General features: G+C 49.4%; 5 protein-coding genes across 5 annotated transcripts; 2 read left to right on the top strand and 3 right to left on the bottom strand.

Annotated features, from left to right (window-relative positions):
• Positions 1–78: 78 nt before the first annotated feature.
• On the bottom strand, positions 79–1,854 carry LTR84_012673 (uncharacterized protein; the record flags this gene model as incomplete). Its single annotated transcript, XM_064856190.1, has 2 exons — positions 79–1,709; positions 1,776–1,854. 2 exons carry the CDS (start codon positions 1,852–1,854, stop codon positions 79–81), a joined length of 1,710 nt encoding a protein of 569 aa, XP_064708090.1.
• Positions 1,855–3,493: 1,639 nt separating this feature from the next.
• On the top strand, positions 3,494–5,047 carry LTR84_012672 (uncharacterized protein; the record flags this gene model as incomplete). The annotated part of the gene is made up of 2 exons (XM_064856189.1): positions 3,494–3,866; positions 3,921–5,047. 2 exons carry the CDS (start codon positions 3,494–3,496, stop codon positions 5,045–5,047), a joined length of 1,500 nt encoding a protein of 499 aa, XP_064708089.1.
• Positions 5,048–5,917: 870 nt separating this feature from the next.
• Positions 5,918–7,087, top strand: LTR84_012671 (uncharacterized protein; the record flags this gene model as incomplete). Its single annotated transcript, XM_064856188.1, has 4 exons — positions 5,918–6,034; positions 6,128–6,215; positions 6,349–6,430; positions 6,544–7,087. The coding sequence occupies 4 exons, from the start codon at positions 5,918–5,920 to the stop codon at positions 7,085–7,087; spliced, it is 831 nt and encodes a 276-aa protein (XP_064708088.1).
• A 794-nt stretch (positions 7,088–7,881) lies between these two features.
• Positions 7,882–9,743, bottom strand: LTR84_012670 (uncharacterized protein; the record flags this gene model as incomplete). The annotated part of the gene is made up of 5 exons (XM_064856187.1): positions 7,882–8,130; positions 8,253–8,278; positions 8,341–9,343; positions 9,391–9,551; positions 9,599–9,743. 5 exons carry the CDS (start codon positions 9,741–9,743, stop codon positions 7,882–7,884), a joined length of 1,584 nt encoding a protein of 527 aa, XP_064708087.1.
• A 1,104-nt stretch (positions 9,744–10,847) lies between these two features.
• Positions 10,848–12,233, bottom strand: LTR84_012669 (uncharacterized protein; the record flags this gene model as incomplete). The annotated part of the gene is made up of 2 exons (XM_064856186.1): positions 10,848–11,072; positions 11,121–12,233. The coding sequence occupies 2 exons, from the start codon at positions 12,231–12,233 to the stop codon at positions 10,848–10,850; spliced, it is 1,338 nt and encodes a 445-aa protein (XP_064708086.1).
• Between the last annotated feature and the right edge of the window lie 1,754 nt (positions 12,234–13,987).

Below are 13,987 nucleotides of genomic sequence, written 5' to 3'. Positions count from 1 at the left end.
ATGGCCCAGATAAGTATTTGGAATGAATAGTCGAGGACGCATCATAAAGATTTGCAGTATTAATGTCGTTTGGTGGTTTCATTTCTTCGGAGGTTTGACGTCGGTGGGACAGCACTGAGAACTATCGGCACAGTTGTCTCCACACTCCAACAGACATGTTCGACCCTCGCTCCTCAGGCTGCCTGCTTTACTACCATTGGCAACAGTCTTGGGGCTGGCATCGCCATTGCTGGTGCCGTTAGCAACCGCGGTCGATCCAGACGGAGAGTCGGGGCTATCTGGGCTGTAGAACTCAGGCTGGATAGTTGAGCTGTGGATTCCGTAGGCGTGAAGACAGCTCCTGATTTCGCGAGCTAGATGCATATAGCTAGCTGATCCGGAACCCTCGACCTCGCAATCAACCTTGACGTGAAGACTAGCAACCAATTTTGTATCATTCAATTGCCAGACATGGAGATGATGAGCTTCAATCACACGAGGCAATGATTCTATATCAGCCGTGATTTCATCAATCGACATGCCCACAGGGACTGCTTGCAGCAGAATGCGGCTCGCTGCTTTGCACAATGGTATAGCACTGCAAAGGATGATGACCGTGATGACCAACGAAATTGCGGGATCGCAGTAATAGCGACCAGGGAATGTAGTAAGCCAGATGATCAGTGCCGAACCAATCACACCGATGTTACCTAAAGCATCACCCATGACGTGTAGGAAGACGCCTCTCATGTTGAGATCACCGTGAGAGTGTCCATGACCACCGTGGCCGCCATGACCGTGTCCATCGTGGGAATCTTTGGATTGATTGTGGTTGTGATCGTCATGGTCGTAGTGGGTGCTGGCTCTCTTCTTACCAATGCTTCCATATCCGGAGAAACTTTTATGGCCTTGTGTTGGAGAAGAGTGACCGTCGGGCAAGATCTTAGATCGCTCGTTAGGCAGATCATTATCATCCAACAAAGCTTCCGCTTCTGGATCAGACTCGGATTCTTCTTCCACTCGTGCCGCTTGGATAATATCCTGGCGGAATGAAGCAGGGTGAATGTGGATATTGTCAACCGAGCCAAAACCACGACCAAATGATCCGGAAGCCCTTCGTCTATGCCGCCCATGGACCTCGTTATTACTGACGACCGATCTGCGGTGAGATGCATTGGGTGAAGGTGCGGAGATGGTGGTGTTTTCCTCATCTGACCGAGAGAACCGCTTGCCAGAGGAACCGTTAAATCCAGCGACACGAACTTGAGGAAGGATGTCTTCAATGTTGCCACTTTCATCTGCGACTGCTTGTGTGTCTCCGTCTGCATGAACATGGCTATGACCGTGGCCCTCCTCTGCAGATTTTATGCCGTCGCCCTCGCCACCACCGCCGCCGTGACTGTGTCCGTGATCGTGGAAAAGGAACAAGCCGAGGATATTGGAGGCGAGACCAAGACATCCGACTATGAGAACCAACTTTGGGTTGCTAACGACTTGTGGTTCAACGAAACGCTGTATTGCCTCGAGAAAGATGGACAAGCAGAGTGCCACCAAGAAAACGCCGTTGACCAAAGCACCTAGTGTTTCAGCGCGCTGCCAACCATAGGTGTACATCTTGGAGCTGCCAGTATTGGCGACACGGACAGCCCATAATCCGACACAAAGAGACAGGACATCGTTGAGCATGTGGAAGGAATCGGCGACGAGGGCAAGTGAGTGTACTGCATAACCTTTGGTGGAGTTAGTATTTGCAGATCCCAAGGGAAATTGAGGACATGGGCAGCAATGAGACTCACCAATAACCAGCTCGATCAAAAAGAATACTGAATCAATGGCCAGCAAGATAGCGATTCTCTGACTCTTGGAAAGCCCCATGGTGTTGTGGGTGGTGGTTGTGTTTGACTTTGAAGGCGCGCAGCACTCGTTCACAGTAATGGAAGAAGTCGTGGAAAGGAAAAAGGGCGAGGGCCGAGCCCGGTAAGGACTAAAATATGCTGTCTCAGGCCGCTGGACAAGTTCGATGGGATGTTCTCTGATCGATGAGGAGGTTGTGGGATAAGAAGAAGGTGGCCAGGACGATGGCGAGGTGGTGGTGGTGGTGGTGGTGGTGAGGGAATTCAGGGCCGGGATTTCGAGTTGCTGGCGCTGGTTCTGGTGCCAGTGGCGACATAACTGCAGTTCGAGTTCGAGTTGCGGCTGTGGCTGCAGTTGCGGGTCATCCAACTCCATCTCCTGCGAATTTCGGACGCTAGAAGCACTAGCAGCCCTAGCAGCCGCACTGGCCTTGTCACGTGATGTCGGATAAACTGGCAAGTCTGAGGCTTCGGCTTCGGGTGCAACTGCCGACATGCTTAACTAAGGGCCACCCCTGCGGGTGGTAGAAAGATGCAAGCTTCAAGACCAAGTTTTCTGAATTTGGATAGACGATGAGAGTGTTTCCTTCCTGCTATATAAACACCATTTGGGATTTGCTTAAGAAGGCTCTGGCAAAGCTCAATATCGTCTGATCCAAGACAATCAACCACCTGCATTGTTTTCACATGTCTCCCCTCTGAGGTTATGTGGTTACACTCCATTCTGCTTGCTGCCGTATGCCGGATGTTGCATGAAACTATTGTCGAGTGAACCAGCAGCATCAAGCCTCAATCATCAAAGCGCATTGTCCCTGTATGTGTAACCTACGTAGTCAGTCTCACTTGATGCTTGCCCATCCTTCAGGCTTTGCACCTTGTATTTGTCAAGCATCGCCTTTGTTCCTTGCTGGGGCATGGGAAAACTGGTGGACTATCACCACTCTATGAGCAATGTGGTTGAATGAGTAACTCAATCACAGCGATATGCTGTGATCCTCGGCCCAAGTCCTCCTACAGCTGTGCTGCATTATCTGATCAGCACCCACAAAACACTACGGTCGGGAGTTTGGACTCCAAAATAGTCCCAGGATGGTCACTCTCGCCATAAGGATTTGTATTCAAGCTGCACACAGGCAAAACTTACACACAAGTTTTACTGTTCTTTGTGTGAAATCAATTCCTGAGCCTTCAACGGCACATGCTAGTCCTGAGACAGTGGAAGGGCTCAGACTCGGGGGGTTTGGTAAATGGCGACAAAGACATGTGCAAGGCTCGGGCGGATTTTAGTGCATGTATGTGAGAGATCGACCACAAGTGTTATGGAATATTGCTGATCAGCAGCCAAAGTCCTTTCTTTTGTCTTCGAATCGGAATAGATTAGGTACCTGGGATAGGTACTTACTTCGTAGGTGGTTGAGATACAAACTTGGCTCTGGGTGCTCCCGAGATGCCCAGACATGATCCGAGTCCTCCGTACAAGGTACCTAAGTACAGTTAAAAGTGTTTAGGGGTTTGTTTCAACATCCCATCAATCCTTACCTATCCAAGTAAGGGTTTCACAGGTGGTTATCAGGCCATCTCAACACACACCGTAATTCCACGTCTCCAAAATCATTCTGTTTTCTTAGCAATGAACCGAGTCATAGTGCAGCCGTTCGCGCATGGCTTCAGCTGAACATACTTCGACTAGAAAGCTTATCCCTCAGCCGCACAGACATGTAAAGCTCGAGAAAGTCGCTACTTGCGCGGTCTGTCGCCGACCAGCATGTCGACTCCAATCCCACCAGACCTATCTTGCTCACCGGCGTCGTACAACGAAAGAACTCATACTCATCAACAATCCAAAAGCAGAACAGAAGACACCAAATGATCAAGTGTCAGATAAAGCTTACGCGTCTTCATATGCTGTTGCCCGACACATCCCACCAACCACCAATGACCCTCATGGAATCAATTCAGGAAGATTGGATGGATTCCATGACCTCCCAGTTCCTGGTGGGCATCGAACTGAACTCCATCATGCGGTCTACAGTGGTAAGGTTTTCACATGTAGATTCAAGGTGCAGCAAGATGCTGACCAATGCATAGTCTTGAACTTTAAAATTGGCGCTGCCACGGCCTTTCCTCTGCCGGAAGGATTGGCTGTCAACGATATAGGGGGTGCTATGATCATCCCAGTCATGACAGACACTTCATTGTGTCTGAGCGTGATAGCGGCATGGCGAGCAGTCCAATGTCTTGCCGGCCAGCTGTCTTCTGATCTGTCTTACTTGTCATATGAAGCGAAAGCATTACAGTCTCTGCGAAGCCAACTCGTTACTCAAGGCCGAGCAGGAGTCTCTGATGAAGCTGTCATGGCTGCTGCACTTTTATGGGCGACTGCCACGCTTTTTGCTCACCCAGAACCTCTGCGGCGGCACGCCGTTGGGGTCAAGGCTATGGTCACCGCTCGTGGAGGTTTAGACACCCTTGGACACGCAGGGGCCATCAAACAATTGATCCTTTGGGCTGATTTCTTGACCGCCCAATTTCTGGCCGAGGATGTCCTTTTTAGAGACATTGGTGAAGTGGGTGTGATGCCTCCATCACTATCTCAAATCTACAAATCCATAACCTTCCCAAAACCATTCAATCGTTTGCTCCCCGAGACTGTAAAAGCAGCAACCGACCTTCGACTCCTGCTTGTCTCCCACGACCGAGCTTTGAGCACAGGGCGTGTGTCGATACCTGAGTACAAGGTACTGATGGATCTACTCAATAAAGGCACCGTTCATCGACTGGGTCTCGCAAAGCAATACCAAGACCAGCACCCCGTCGACGAGTGTGTCATTACAGCCATGAACCTATTAAGACTCACAGTCCTGTTTCATGCAGGGCCACTTTATGCCATAGTGGTCTCGGTCATCGAGCGACTCCGAGACTTGGCATATCAGGACGACCCAAAGGTTTGGCATAGTCGCATAGACACTCACATCTGGGTGTGTTTCGTGGGCTTGGTGAATCAGTTTGAGACCCATAATCGGTTTCATTTTATTGAAATGATCACGAAAGCCTTGAGCATCAAGTACAAGTCGATGTGGCCAGATGACTGGCAGATGGATGTTCTGTCAATGCTTCGATCTTTCTTGTGGTCGGATGCAATTCTTACTGCCCAGTATCTCGACATGTGCCACATCATCGAGTCACACATCGTCTCACCAGCGAGTACAGCCTGAGTGATCTATTGATCCTGCCCTAGCTGAAACTTGTTTCGTCCGATGGTGGGCCAAGCGACAAACTTGTCGAGATGATTTTCCAAGACTGACCTTTCCGACGCCGCAGAGATTGGTCAGAGGGTGTCTTGACCAAATCCTGCTGCGAGTGATGGATTGATGCTCCCGATCTTACTTGTTGACAGTGGCTACACCCACCAAGGATTGGCCGTCCACACTTTGCTTCTTGCAAGCTGGAAAGCCAGTGGCTGCCCCGCGAGAAAGGAACGAGGATACTAAATACTACGTATTCACCTATCTGCTCTATATAATTGCACCGGAATGGGAGATCATTGTGCACTTGAGTCTGGATGCAACCTCATATTTCGGAGTGGGCACAGAGTTCGTTTATTTGGATGGGCATTCCAATGGTTTCGGAAGCGTTATACGCATGTCGCCCATGGTCATCTGCTCCAGATCGGGTCGTCCTTCGTACTAATTTCTTACGAGCTACTTTCTTGCGGTGTGAGTGCGATATCTCCTCAGGCGCACTCGCTGAGACGCGGCATACACGGCTTAGCCCGTTGTTGTATTGCCAGCTCTTTGGTTCGGTTATAATTCTTGGAACCGAGGTTGGATATTACTTAGCATATCATCAACAAACCAAGTCAATGTTAACCACGCAACTAAAAACCAACCATGAACAGATCGCTGGATTTCTGAGGCACCAGTATCGTTGCAAAGGCGCTCCCACCATGACTTACACATCCACGTAGTCATTCACAATAACACCACCCCAAATTGTATCCAACCTCGTCGGCACTATCCCTGGACAATTCAGGCGACCAATCGACCAACAGCACCTCAACCCTAGATCCGAGATCAAGTCCCAAGATGTCTTCTGCACCTCCCGAACTAAAGTACATTTCTACTACCGTTGACAACGGTATTGCAATCCTGAAGTACAACCGGCCGGAGGCGGGCAATGCACTAAGTAACGGAGTGTTCAAGGTATGCGACGTGGACCATAATGGTACCAACGGTGTTTTGATAACACCTGCTTGAATGAGTGCTGCTCTGTACATATTCTGACGACGTGGGAAGGATCTGCTCGCCTCGACAGAATGGGCTCTTTCCAATGATGAGGTCAGAGTCGTCGTGCAAACGGGGGAGGGGAAATTCTTCACTACAGGTATGTTCAAATTGGCGTAAGGATCCAGTGTCAATCGTGAGCGTCGGATCGAAAGATACTAGGTCTCCATTGCTGTTTACCATGATCAAAAGGCGACCAAGGAGTGAAATATAAGGCTGATTACAGCTTTTAGGCATGGATCTTGAAGCGGCTGTCACGCCAGCTGCCGACAAGCCCACGACGGTCCTTCCTGAGGACAGCATCGTTATTCTTGGGTGAGTACCTTCGTTGTTCTCTTCATACCCGTCCCGGGATGATGAACATCGAAAATTACGGATTTCGAATTCCAAACTCTCCCGCCCATTCTGACCACAACAACACCTTATAGCAAATACCACGAACTCCTAATCAACACCAACAAGATCCTCATCGCCGCCGTCAACGGCCCCGGCATCGGCTACGGCACCAGCAGCATTGCGCTGTTCGACCTCGTCTACGCCGTGCCGGAGGCTTATTTCTTCACGCCGTTCGTCAAATGGGGTCTGTGCGCCGAGGCCTGTTCCAGCGTGACCTTCTCACGCATCATGGGCCGCCAGAAAGCGGCAGCGCTGCTACTCGCCGACGAGCGACTGACGGCCGCAGAACTCGAGCGGGCGGGACTGATCACGAAGATCATCCCCGCCAGGAATTTCATCCCGGATGTCCTGCGGATTGCCCAGAGGATCGCGCGCTTACCGCCTAGGTCGCTCGCTTTCAACAAGGAGCTGATGATGAAACCGCTCAAGCAGGAATTGCTCGGTGCTAATGAGGCAGAACTCGCCGGGCTAAGGTTGCGTGCTGCGGATTCAGAACCAGGCAATGCGATGAAGGCTTTCGTCTTGGACCAGGAAAGGAAGAGGAAGGAGAAGACGGCGAAACATTCTCACCTGTGACATTGAACGGGATTAAATCTCGGACCCTGACACGAGGCCGTTTGTGGATCGAATGTTCATGTGATTTCATATGAGCGAATTTCCATTTTAAGTAGAAGCTCAAGTCTACCACAAAGTACTAGGAATTTAGTAGAGATGTTCCAACAGTGGCAGCATAGAATCGGGCTTCACAAGGTCAGAGACCCAGCGGGGAAAATTTTGAATAAGGAAAATCGCCATGAAACGCAGCGAGGATAGCTTCTGCATCCCTTCTCGTGTGTTAGACACAGTACAGCGGGGAAAATCTATCCATTTTTGAAGTTCTATGGTGCTGGGCCCATGTTTTAAACGCTTGCGGCGATTTTGGGTGACATGGGAGGGCGGCGAACAGAATCAGTGAGATACACTGTCGGTGGACGTATAGGTATTGGCTAGCAAATGTTTTGAAACTCAATTTTGATATGCACTCATCGGGAATATCGATGAATGGGAGACCTTACGGTGTTTTGGGCCGGCCGACACACGAGTCAGGCATGACAGCTTTTAGAAACAATGAGAGGCAAAACGCTGTTTTTCACATCCGATGGAATGAGTGATGTGAAGGTCTGACCCAATGACCAGGCTCCCGAACGTTTTGAGGTGCGGTTAGTAGTCTAAGTGTGCATGTCGCTTTACAGTATGTATACACGTACTGAGTTCTCTATTTGCAGTATGTAAGGCCTGGGCAGGCCTAAGAAAGACAGGGTGAACAGCTGGTTGTGTTGTATCCACGTGCCACACGTTCGGCGATCATGTAATGCCCACAGCCACGTTTATCACTTTTCATTTCCGGAATTGTTATCGCTCTCGATGTGTGCAGAGTCGTTTGCCTTGGTCTCATGCACACCGTGCTGCACGATGCTGTGAGTAGCAAAATCGATCTCAATATCCCTCTGGTAAATGGCAACCTCGTCAGAATCTCCAAAAATTGCCGCCACTTCTTCCAAAGGCAGTCCATTTGTATCGGGGAAGTAGAACCACATGATGACACCGCCGATGCAACCGGGGATGATGAAGCAGAGGTACTGTAAGGATGGGAGACTAGGTCAGTATGCCATGCTTGCAATTTCGTGGAAGGGGAAGACACGGGTTGCTTTTCCGTATCTCATGTGCCACGTTCAGGGGCCGGCACTGGGTGAAGACTTACAAATTTCCACTTGATCGTTTCAAAAGCTAGACGTAGAGTTAGCGACCACACATAAATCTTTTTGAAGGCGCATAAAAATTCGACTTACCAGTGGGCGCCGCCTGCAGCCAGATGATGTTCATGAACGAGATCATTGCGACACCTAGACATACTCCTTTGGCACGGAGATGGGTTGGGAAGATCTCCCCAAGGTAAGAGAACTGAGTTCCATCAAGACATATCCCATAGAAAACCTGGAAGACGAAGAACATAGCAACTGCTGCTTGAAGTGCCGCAGAGTTGTCTGAGGGCACGAACTCAGCAACTAGTGCTGCCTCCACAATCAGTGTTGCCATGCAGCCGAGGACTCCGAAGGCAATGAATTTGTTCCGCGGAAAACGATCAACGACCAGCATAGCCATGGCATTCAAGCCCAGTGCAAATGTCAGCCATGCTGCGGGATAGAGCAGTTGCTTGACTGGAGAGAAGTTGAGAGATTTATAAAGAGAAGGTCCGTAGTTGTTGATAACCAAGACGCCGCTCAGTTGAATGATACCAGTGATACCAACAGCCAGGAACGCCCGTTTTCGATATGATGGTTTTCTCCAGATATGCATCCACGAATTTCCAAGAGTTTTGTCGATGGCGATTTGTTTCTGAATCTGGAAGAATTCGGCCTTGGCAGCCTCGTTGTTTGGATCTGATGGGTCCGAGTGTAGTTTGAACAGAACTGCTTCAGCCTCTGCATCTCTCCCCTGCATAACCAGCCATCTGGGACTCTCTGGCACAAACAGCAAACCGATTAAGAGACATAGAGGCCAAACGCACTGGATAGCCACTGGAGGTCTCCAAGCGTTCAATCCCCCAGTCTTCCAGAAGAAAAACCCAAACCCGACCCAGCCCTGGATGGTGTAACCAAGGACAAGCATGACTGCGTGGACATCGACCAAAGCGCCTCGCATGTGGACCGGTACAATTTCGTTCATGAGGATGGGAACGGCTGCGAGGATCATGAATGCACTGGCTCCAGCAATAAACCGGAACACGATGAACATCTCAATGTTGACAGATCCTGTCATCACCGCTCCTGAGATAATAGCAAGAATTGCGGACTGTTTCAAGTCAGCACGGTGAGCTTCATGATCTGGCATAGACATACCACGGCACATGCCCATTTCCTCCCCCACTTGTCGCACACGGTAGGTAACAGCAATGTTCCAATGACGCCGCCAGTCTGGAATAGACCGTTCATCGTGGATATTAGATCCGTTCCATTGGAGCGGGTAGCGAGATCGAAGTATTCGATGAACGACGGTTGGCCTAGAAATGGTGTCAGTCTTGACTAGAATATGAAAAAGGACAACAACGCAAGCTACCCAGTGTAGTGCCGATAATGGAAGCAGTGTAACCATAGGTTAGCGATCCAAAACCTAGGACTGCCAGAACTGCACAGGTGTGGGCATTGAGCTTCTGCTTCCGCAGGAGACCCTCCTGAGCCTTGCGGTCATGCATGTCGCAGGAATGAGCTTGTGTTGATGTCAGTCACACTGAAGCAAGAGCTTGTCTAAAGAGGAATGGCAAGTTGGTTCGATCTCCATGACCAATATATGGGGGCTGTAGAACTAAATACAAAATAACGATAGGCCCTGTCAGCTTCGTAACTTGTCATCAACTGGAAGAACTCCACGCGTGATCGCCTGCCCATTCATGAGCCAAGGTAGTGACCGGCATCATTTGAAGCGGAGGTACCCCATGAAGCTTCATTTCATAATCCCCGCAAATACCGCTCCCAAGATGTTGGAGAACCGGAGACCTACCAAATAGCAAACTTTGATTGGTAGGATCTTCTGTAACCCATTAATAGTTGTCCTCGGTAGCCTGTGCCTGACTCATAAAGATGAGAGTCAGAATGTCTGATCGTCAATCTCGATCGGAAGCGTGAGCCGCCAGTACCTATCACCAATGTGCTCGCCAATAAGCTACCGATTGTGGGCTGGTGTTAGGGGTTGCCATGATGCTTAGCACCTCACCTAAGTTGGCTAAAGCATAGGTAGTGCTGTAAGTCTTGACAGCATGTTGACTCGTTATTAACTGACCCGAGGGAAAAGGCGACAGTCCGAATTCCAAGTCTCGTCAGCCCCTTAATCTCAAAATTGGCCGGGCCTGACTGCGATGCACAGATTCATCCGAGACCAGGGGTGTCGTCGTAAGCTCTCGTGTGTGACTCGGTGAATTCTTGTCAGCGACTTTCATAACTCATCAATATTGGCATAAGTTTGGCATAAAACCGGTATGACACTTGGTTGGAGCCTTCGTAGCGCTGGTTGAAAAGGTGTTCAGTGAAAGTAGATATTTCCAATTGCAATAACGATGCTGAGTCAGATGGTCATAAGATGATCTGGTATGGCTTGTTAGTTCCCATTGTCAAGAATCCTGGATTGATAGAGCGAGGGAAACAAATGAACAGAAAATTATGTACACACTCCGAACTGCCTCAGGCTCTCCAAAAGCTGCTGATGCCTGCAGACAAGATCTGTGTTCCCATGATCACGATGGGCCTGAGGAGAGAAACGGAGTAGCTGTTCAATAGAGTGATATCGCTTCAAGCCTTGGTAGTCAGGGGACGATAGCGCGCGCCTTCAAAGTATCCATGTACTTCTTTTTGACAGTCCAGTTGCCATATCTGTAAGCACCTTTACTTTCCATGTATTCGGCGACCTTTTTCCAAGGTATCTTGTTGACAAGTTGATTCAAAGCAACGTCATCGAGGTGACCATCCGGGAATAAGAAATCAGAGGTAGACTTCGAGAAGTGGTAGACTGCGTCGAATAGTAATTGGATCTGCCACTGTTAGCACTTGAGTTCTTCTCAAGCATCCAACCTACTCACCTCACGCTTTCCCCATTCTGGTTTTCTCAATCTGGCCTCCCTCGGTTTCGTAAGTGCACGATATCTTCCCCTCAATGTAGACTCGGCCTCATCAAAACCACCCATGTCCTTGATTTGCTTGTAGGATAATCCCTGTGTTTTCAATCGTATCAGAAGATCATCTTTAGAAGTATCTCTCTGAGTACTTCTACCCTTGGCACGTTTATGGAGCACGTCGTGCGTAGGACTCTCTGAATGGCGAACACTCCAGTCGGTATGGTCGTCAAATGGGCTATTCATCTCAGAACCGACATCGTAAAAGTTGTCCATGGATGCATCTAGGGCGGGCTCATGCTGAAGATGTGAAGGGCCAAGCGTGAGATCTGGAACATAATCAAGTGATAAGGTATCCGTACGGAAAGAGTACAATGGCGAAGAGAATTCGAAGGTCTGATTCTCAAGACCAATGTCACTGTACACTGTTGGGAGATTGTCGGTTTCGAGCCCAGTAAGGTATGGTGCAAATGTGTCCCCTATTCTTGAAGGGTCTTCATGGCAAGTTCCAATCCCATCAAGTGCCAGGATAGGATCTGGAACAGAAAACAGGGGTGAAGCGTCCAACGGGTTGGGGGTCATCCATGTATCTCCCATGTGAGAGCTGGTGAGATTGTATGTCGATGCAGGCACGTTCATGGCGGCTGAGTTGTCGAGATCGATACCCAGGAGGTTCGTGGTATCTTGCACATTTGAACATGAAGGCTGGTCATAGAGATCCGTCGGACAATCGAGGAGGTATGGTGAAATCGTTTCTTGAAAAGGTAGGAAGCTCGATTGCTTATAACGAGAGTCCGTTGTCAAGAAGGGGTCATAGATTGGTTGGCACTCATGGCCACCTTCGAGAGCTTGATTGAAGTTGACCGGTGGCTTCGTATCATTCATGTGGACATACAACTCATCAACAGGGACAATATTAGCGCCAGTGTCGAGTTCTTGTGCCGCGGACTCGAAACTGGCCACCGAGGAGGGGTCAAAACGAGGTATGTCTGGGAGGGGGGAAGTTGATAGTGGAGGTAACGCGTAGTAGTGAGTGCGGTCGATATTGGGATCGCCGTACTGGGTCAGCGACGATGGCATCTTGGAAGATTCTCTTGTGAGGGGATTGGTAGGATTTTGCAGGGAGGTTTGTTGGTTGCAGGAGGTCCGAGAGAAGAAGCAGGGTGCGCCACAGGAGTGACATTTGCGCCGTGTGTCAGAAGACAAGCTTGCAGCAGGTTGAGTCGTAGCGCAAGTGAATCTCTCGTTAGCCACAGTCCTCGAGTTGTGACATGGAGTATGACTCTGATCGCAACACGGTAGCTTCTTGCCAGCGCAAGTACCCAGGTACAATTTATCGGGTTCCATCGGTAGTGCTCTCTAGCGGACTGCAAGGCTGTGGATAGTAATGGGACTCGGATATTTCGCTGAGTGCAACCTAAGTTATGTCTGGTTACAAAAGACGGAGTAAGTATAGGTTGTTTTCAAGTCGCAGAAATAAGCATGGCAATCGGAAGCTAGATTAGAATTCATGATTCGTAAAACGATCATCAGACTGTTCGTCATGCAAACACAGATACTCCGCTGCGTCGGATGTGAATTGTAAATAAGTTGGCTGTCCGCGCTTGAGAACAAATGTATTGTTGGGTGATGAGACAACTCCTTCGAGAACTCTTGAGCCATGAAGAAGGTTATCGCAAGGCGCGGAATATCACATGTGTTGCGATTTGTTGCACAGTCATGAATCCATCAGCGGGTTCGCTTCTCTGTAGCCTCGGACGAGTCCTTGCTCGTTGTGACGAAAGTCAAGCGTTCGCACAGGCTCGACAAACCAGCCAAACAATCGCGTTCTTGCGTCCAATCATCAACGATCAGTTGTCCAGATCGCGGCCTGAAGGGGATGAGTTCTGTCCTGTTTGGCTAAGGTTAAGATGGGGAGCAATACTTGACTAGTTTGGGCAAAACATTTGCTAACTTCACAGAGACTCGAAAGACAGCGTACTGTGGATGCATGAGCCCAGCATCTGCCCGTCGCCACGGCGATGGCGACAAACAACATGTCATTGATAACATACAGCGAGCAGTGAACCATTCAAGCACCGGAGACATGGAAATACATGTTGCGGAAACATCCTGGACCACCTGTAAGGTAGTTGGATTTGTCCAAGCCATGAACGAAATGACCAGATCAAGTGCTCAGAATCATCAGAGGAGCGTGTCAGTGGACAGGATCTTGCTGGCAAAAGAACAAGCCAAGAGGGTTGGCTAGATGGCAAACACCAGAGAGCCATTGTGTGACCCAAGGTCGACCTCTCGTCGCAGTCAGGCAGCAGTGCAAAGACGAGTTTGCATGTCCACTTTTTCTGCTATGCCTGGGTCTGAGGGATTGTAGGACAATCGACTTCCCATTGCTTTGTCGACCGAGATTAAGGGATCTGAATGAAGGCTGTTCCTGCAGGATTGTCGATGTTCTTTGGAATTTTTCTATGGCGGTCGTTGAGTTTGGTCTCACGAATCATGACATGGTGGGGAACGGGATGCTGCAGCCGAACTATTCCTGGTAATGATCCAAGGTCGCATCAAGGATACCAAAATAGAGCATGAACTTGGAGCCAGCTTTGGGTGTGCCGAGAAAGACGTGTGCAATTGAAGGAGAATTGTTTCCATTTCGCTGGGCCCAAGCAGGGCTCTGATTCGGCTGGCACTGCATCTGACGTGTTGTTGTTGTTGTCCCACACAAACTCACTGTAGTCTTCAAATCTTCCACGACAAAGGGGTCTGCGATATGATTCCCAGTCTGATTTTCAGATAGTTCAGTAAGACGTGAGACATTCATTTATGCTCACGCGAGGATG

The sequence above is a fragment of the Exophiala bonariae genome (genome assembly GCF_035927105.1).
Source record: "Exophiala bonariae strain CCFEE 5792 chromosome Unknown scaffold_8, whole genome shotgun sequence".
NCBI classification, from domain to species: Eukaryota; Fungi; Ascomycota; class Eurotiomycetes; order Chaetothyriales; family Herpotrichiellaceae; genus Exophiala; species Exophiala bonariae.
The sequence above is the reverse complement of the archived record's forward strand: the minus strand, read 5'-3'. Positions and strand labels throughout refer to the sequence as shown.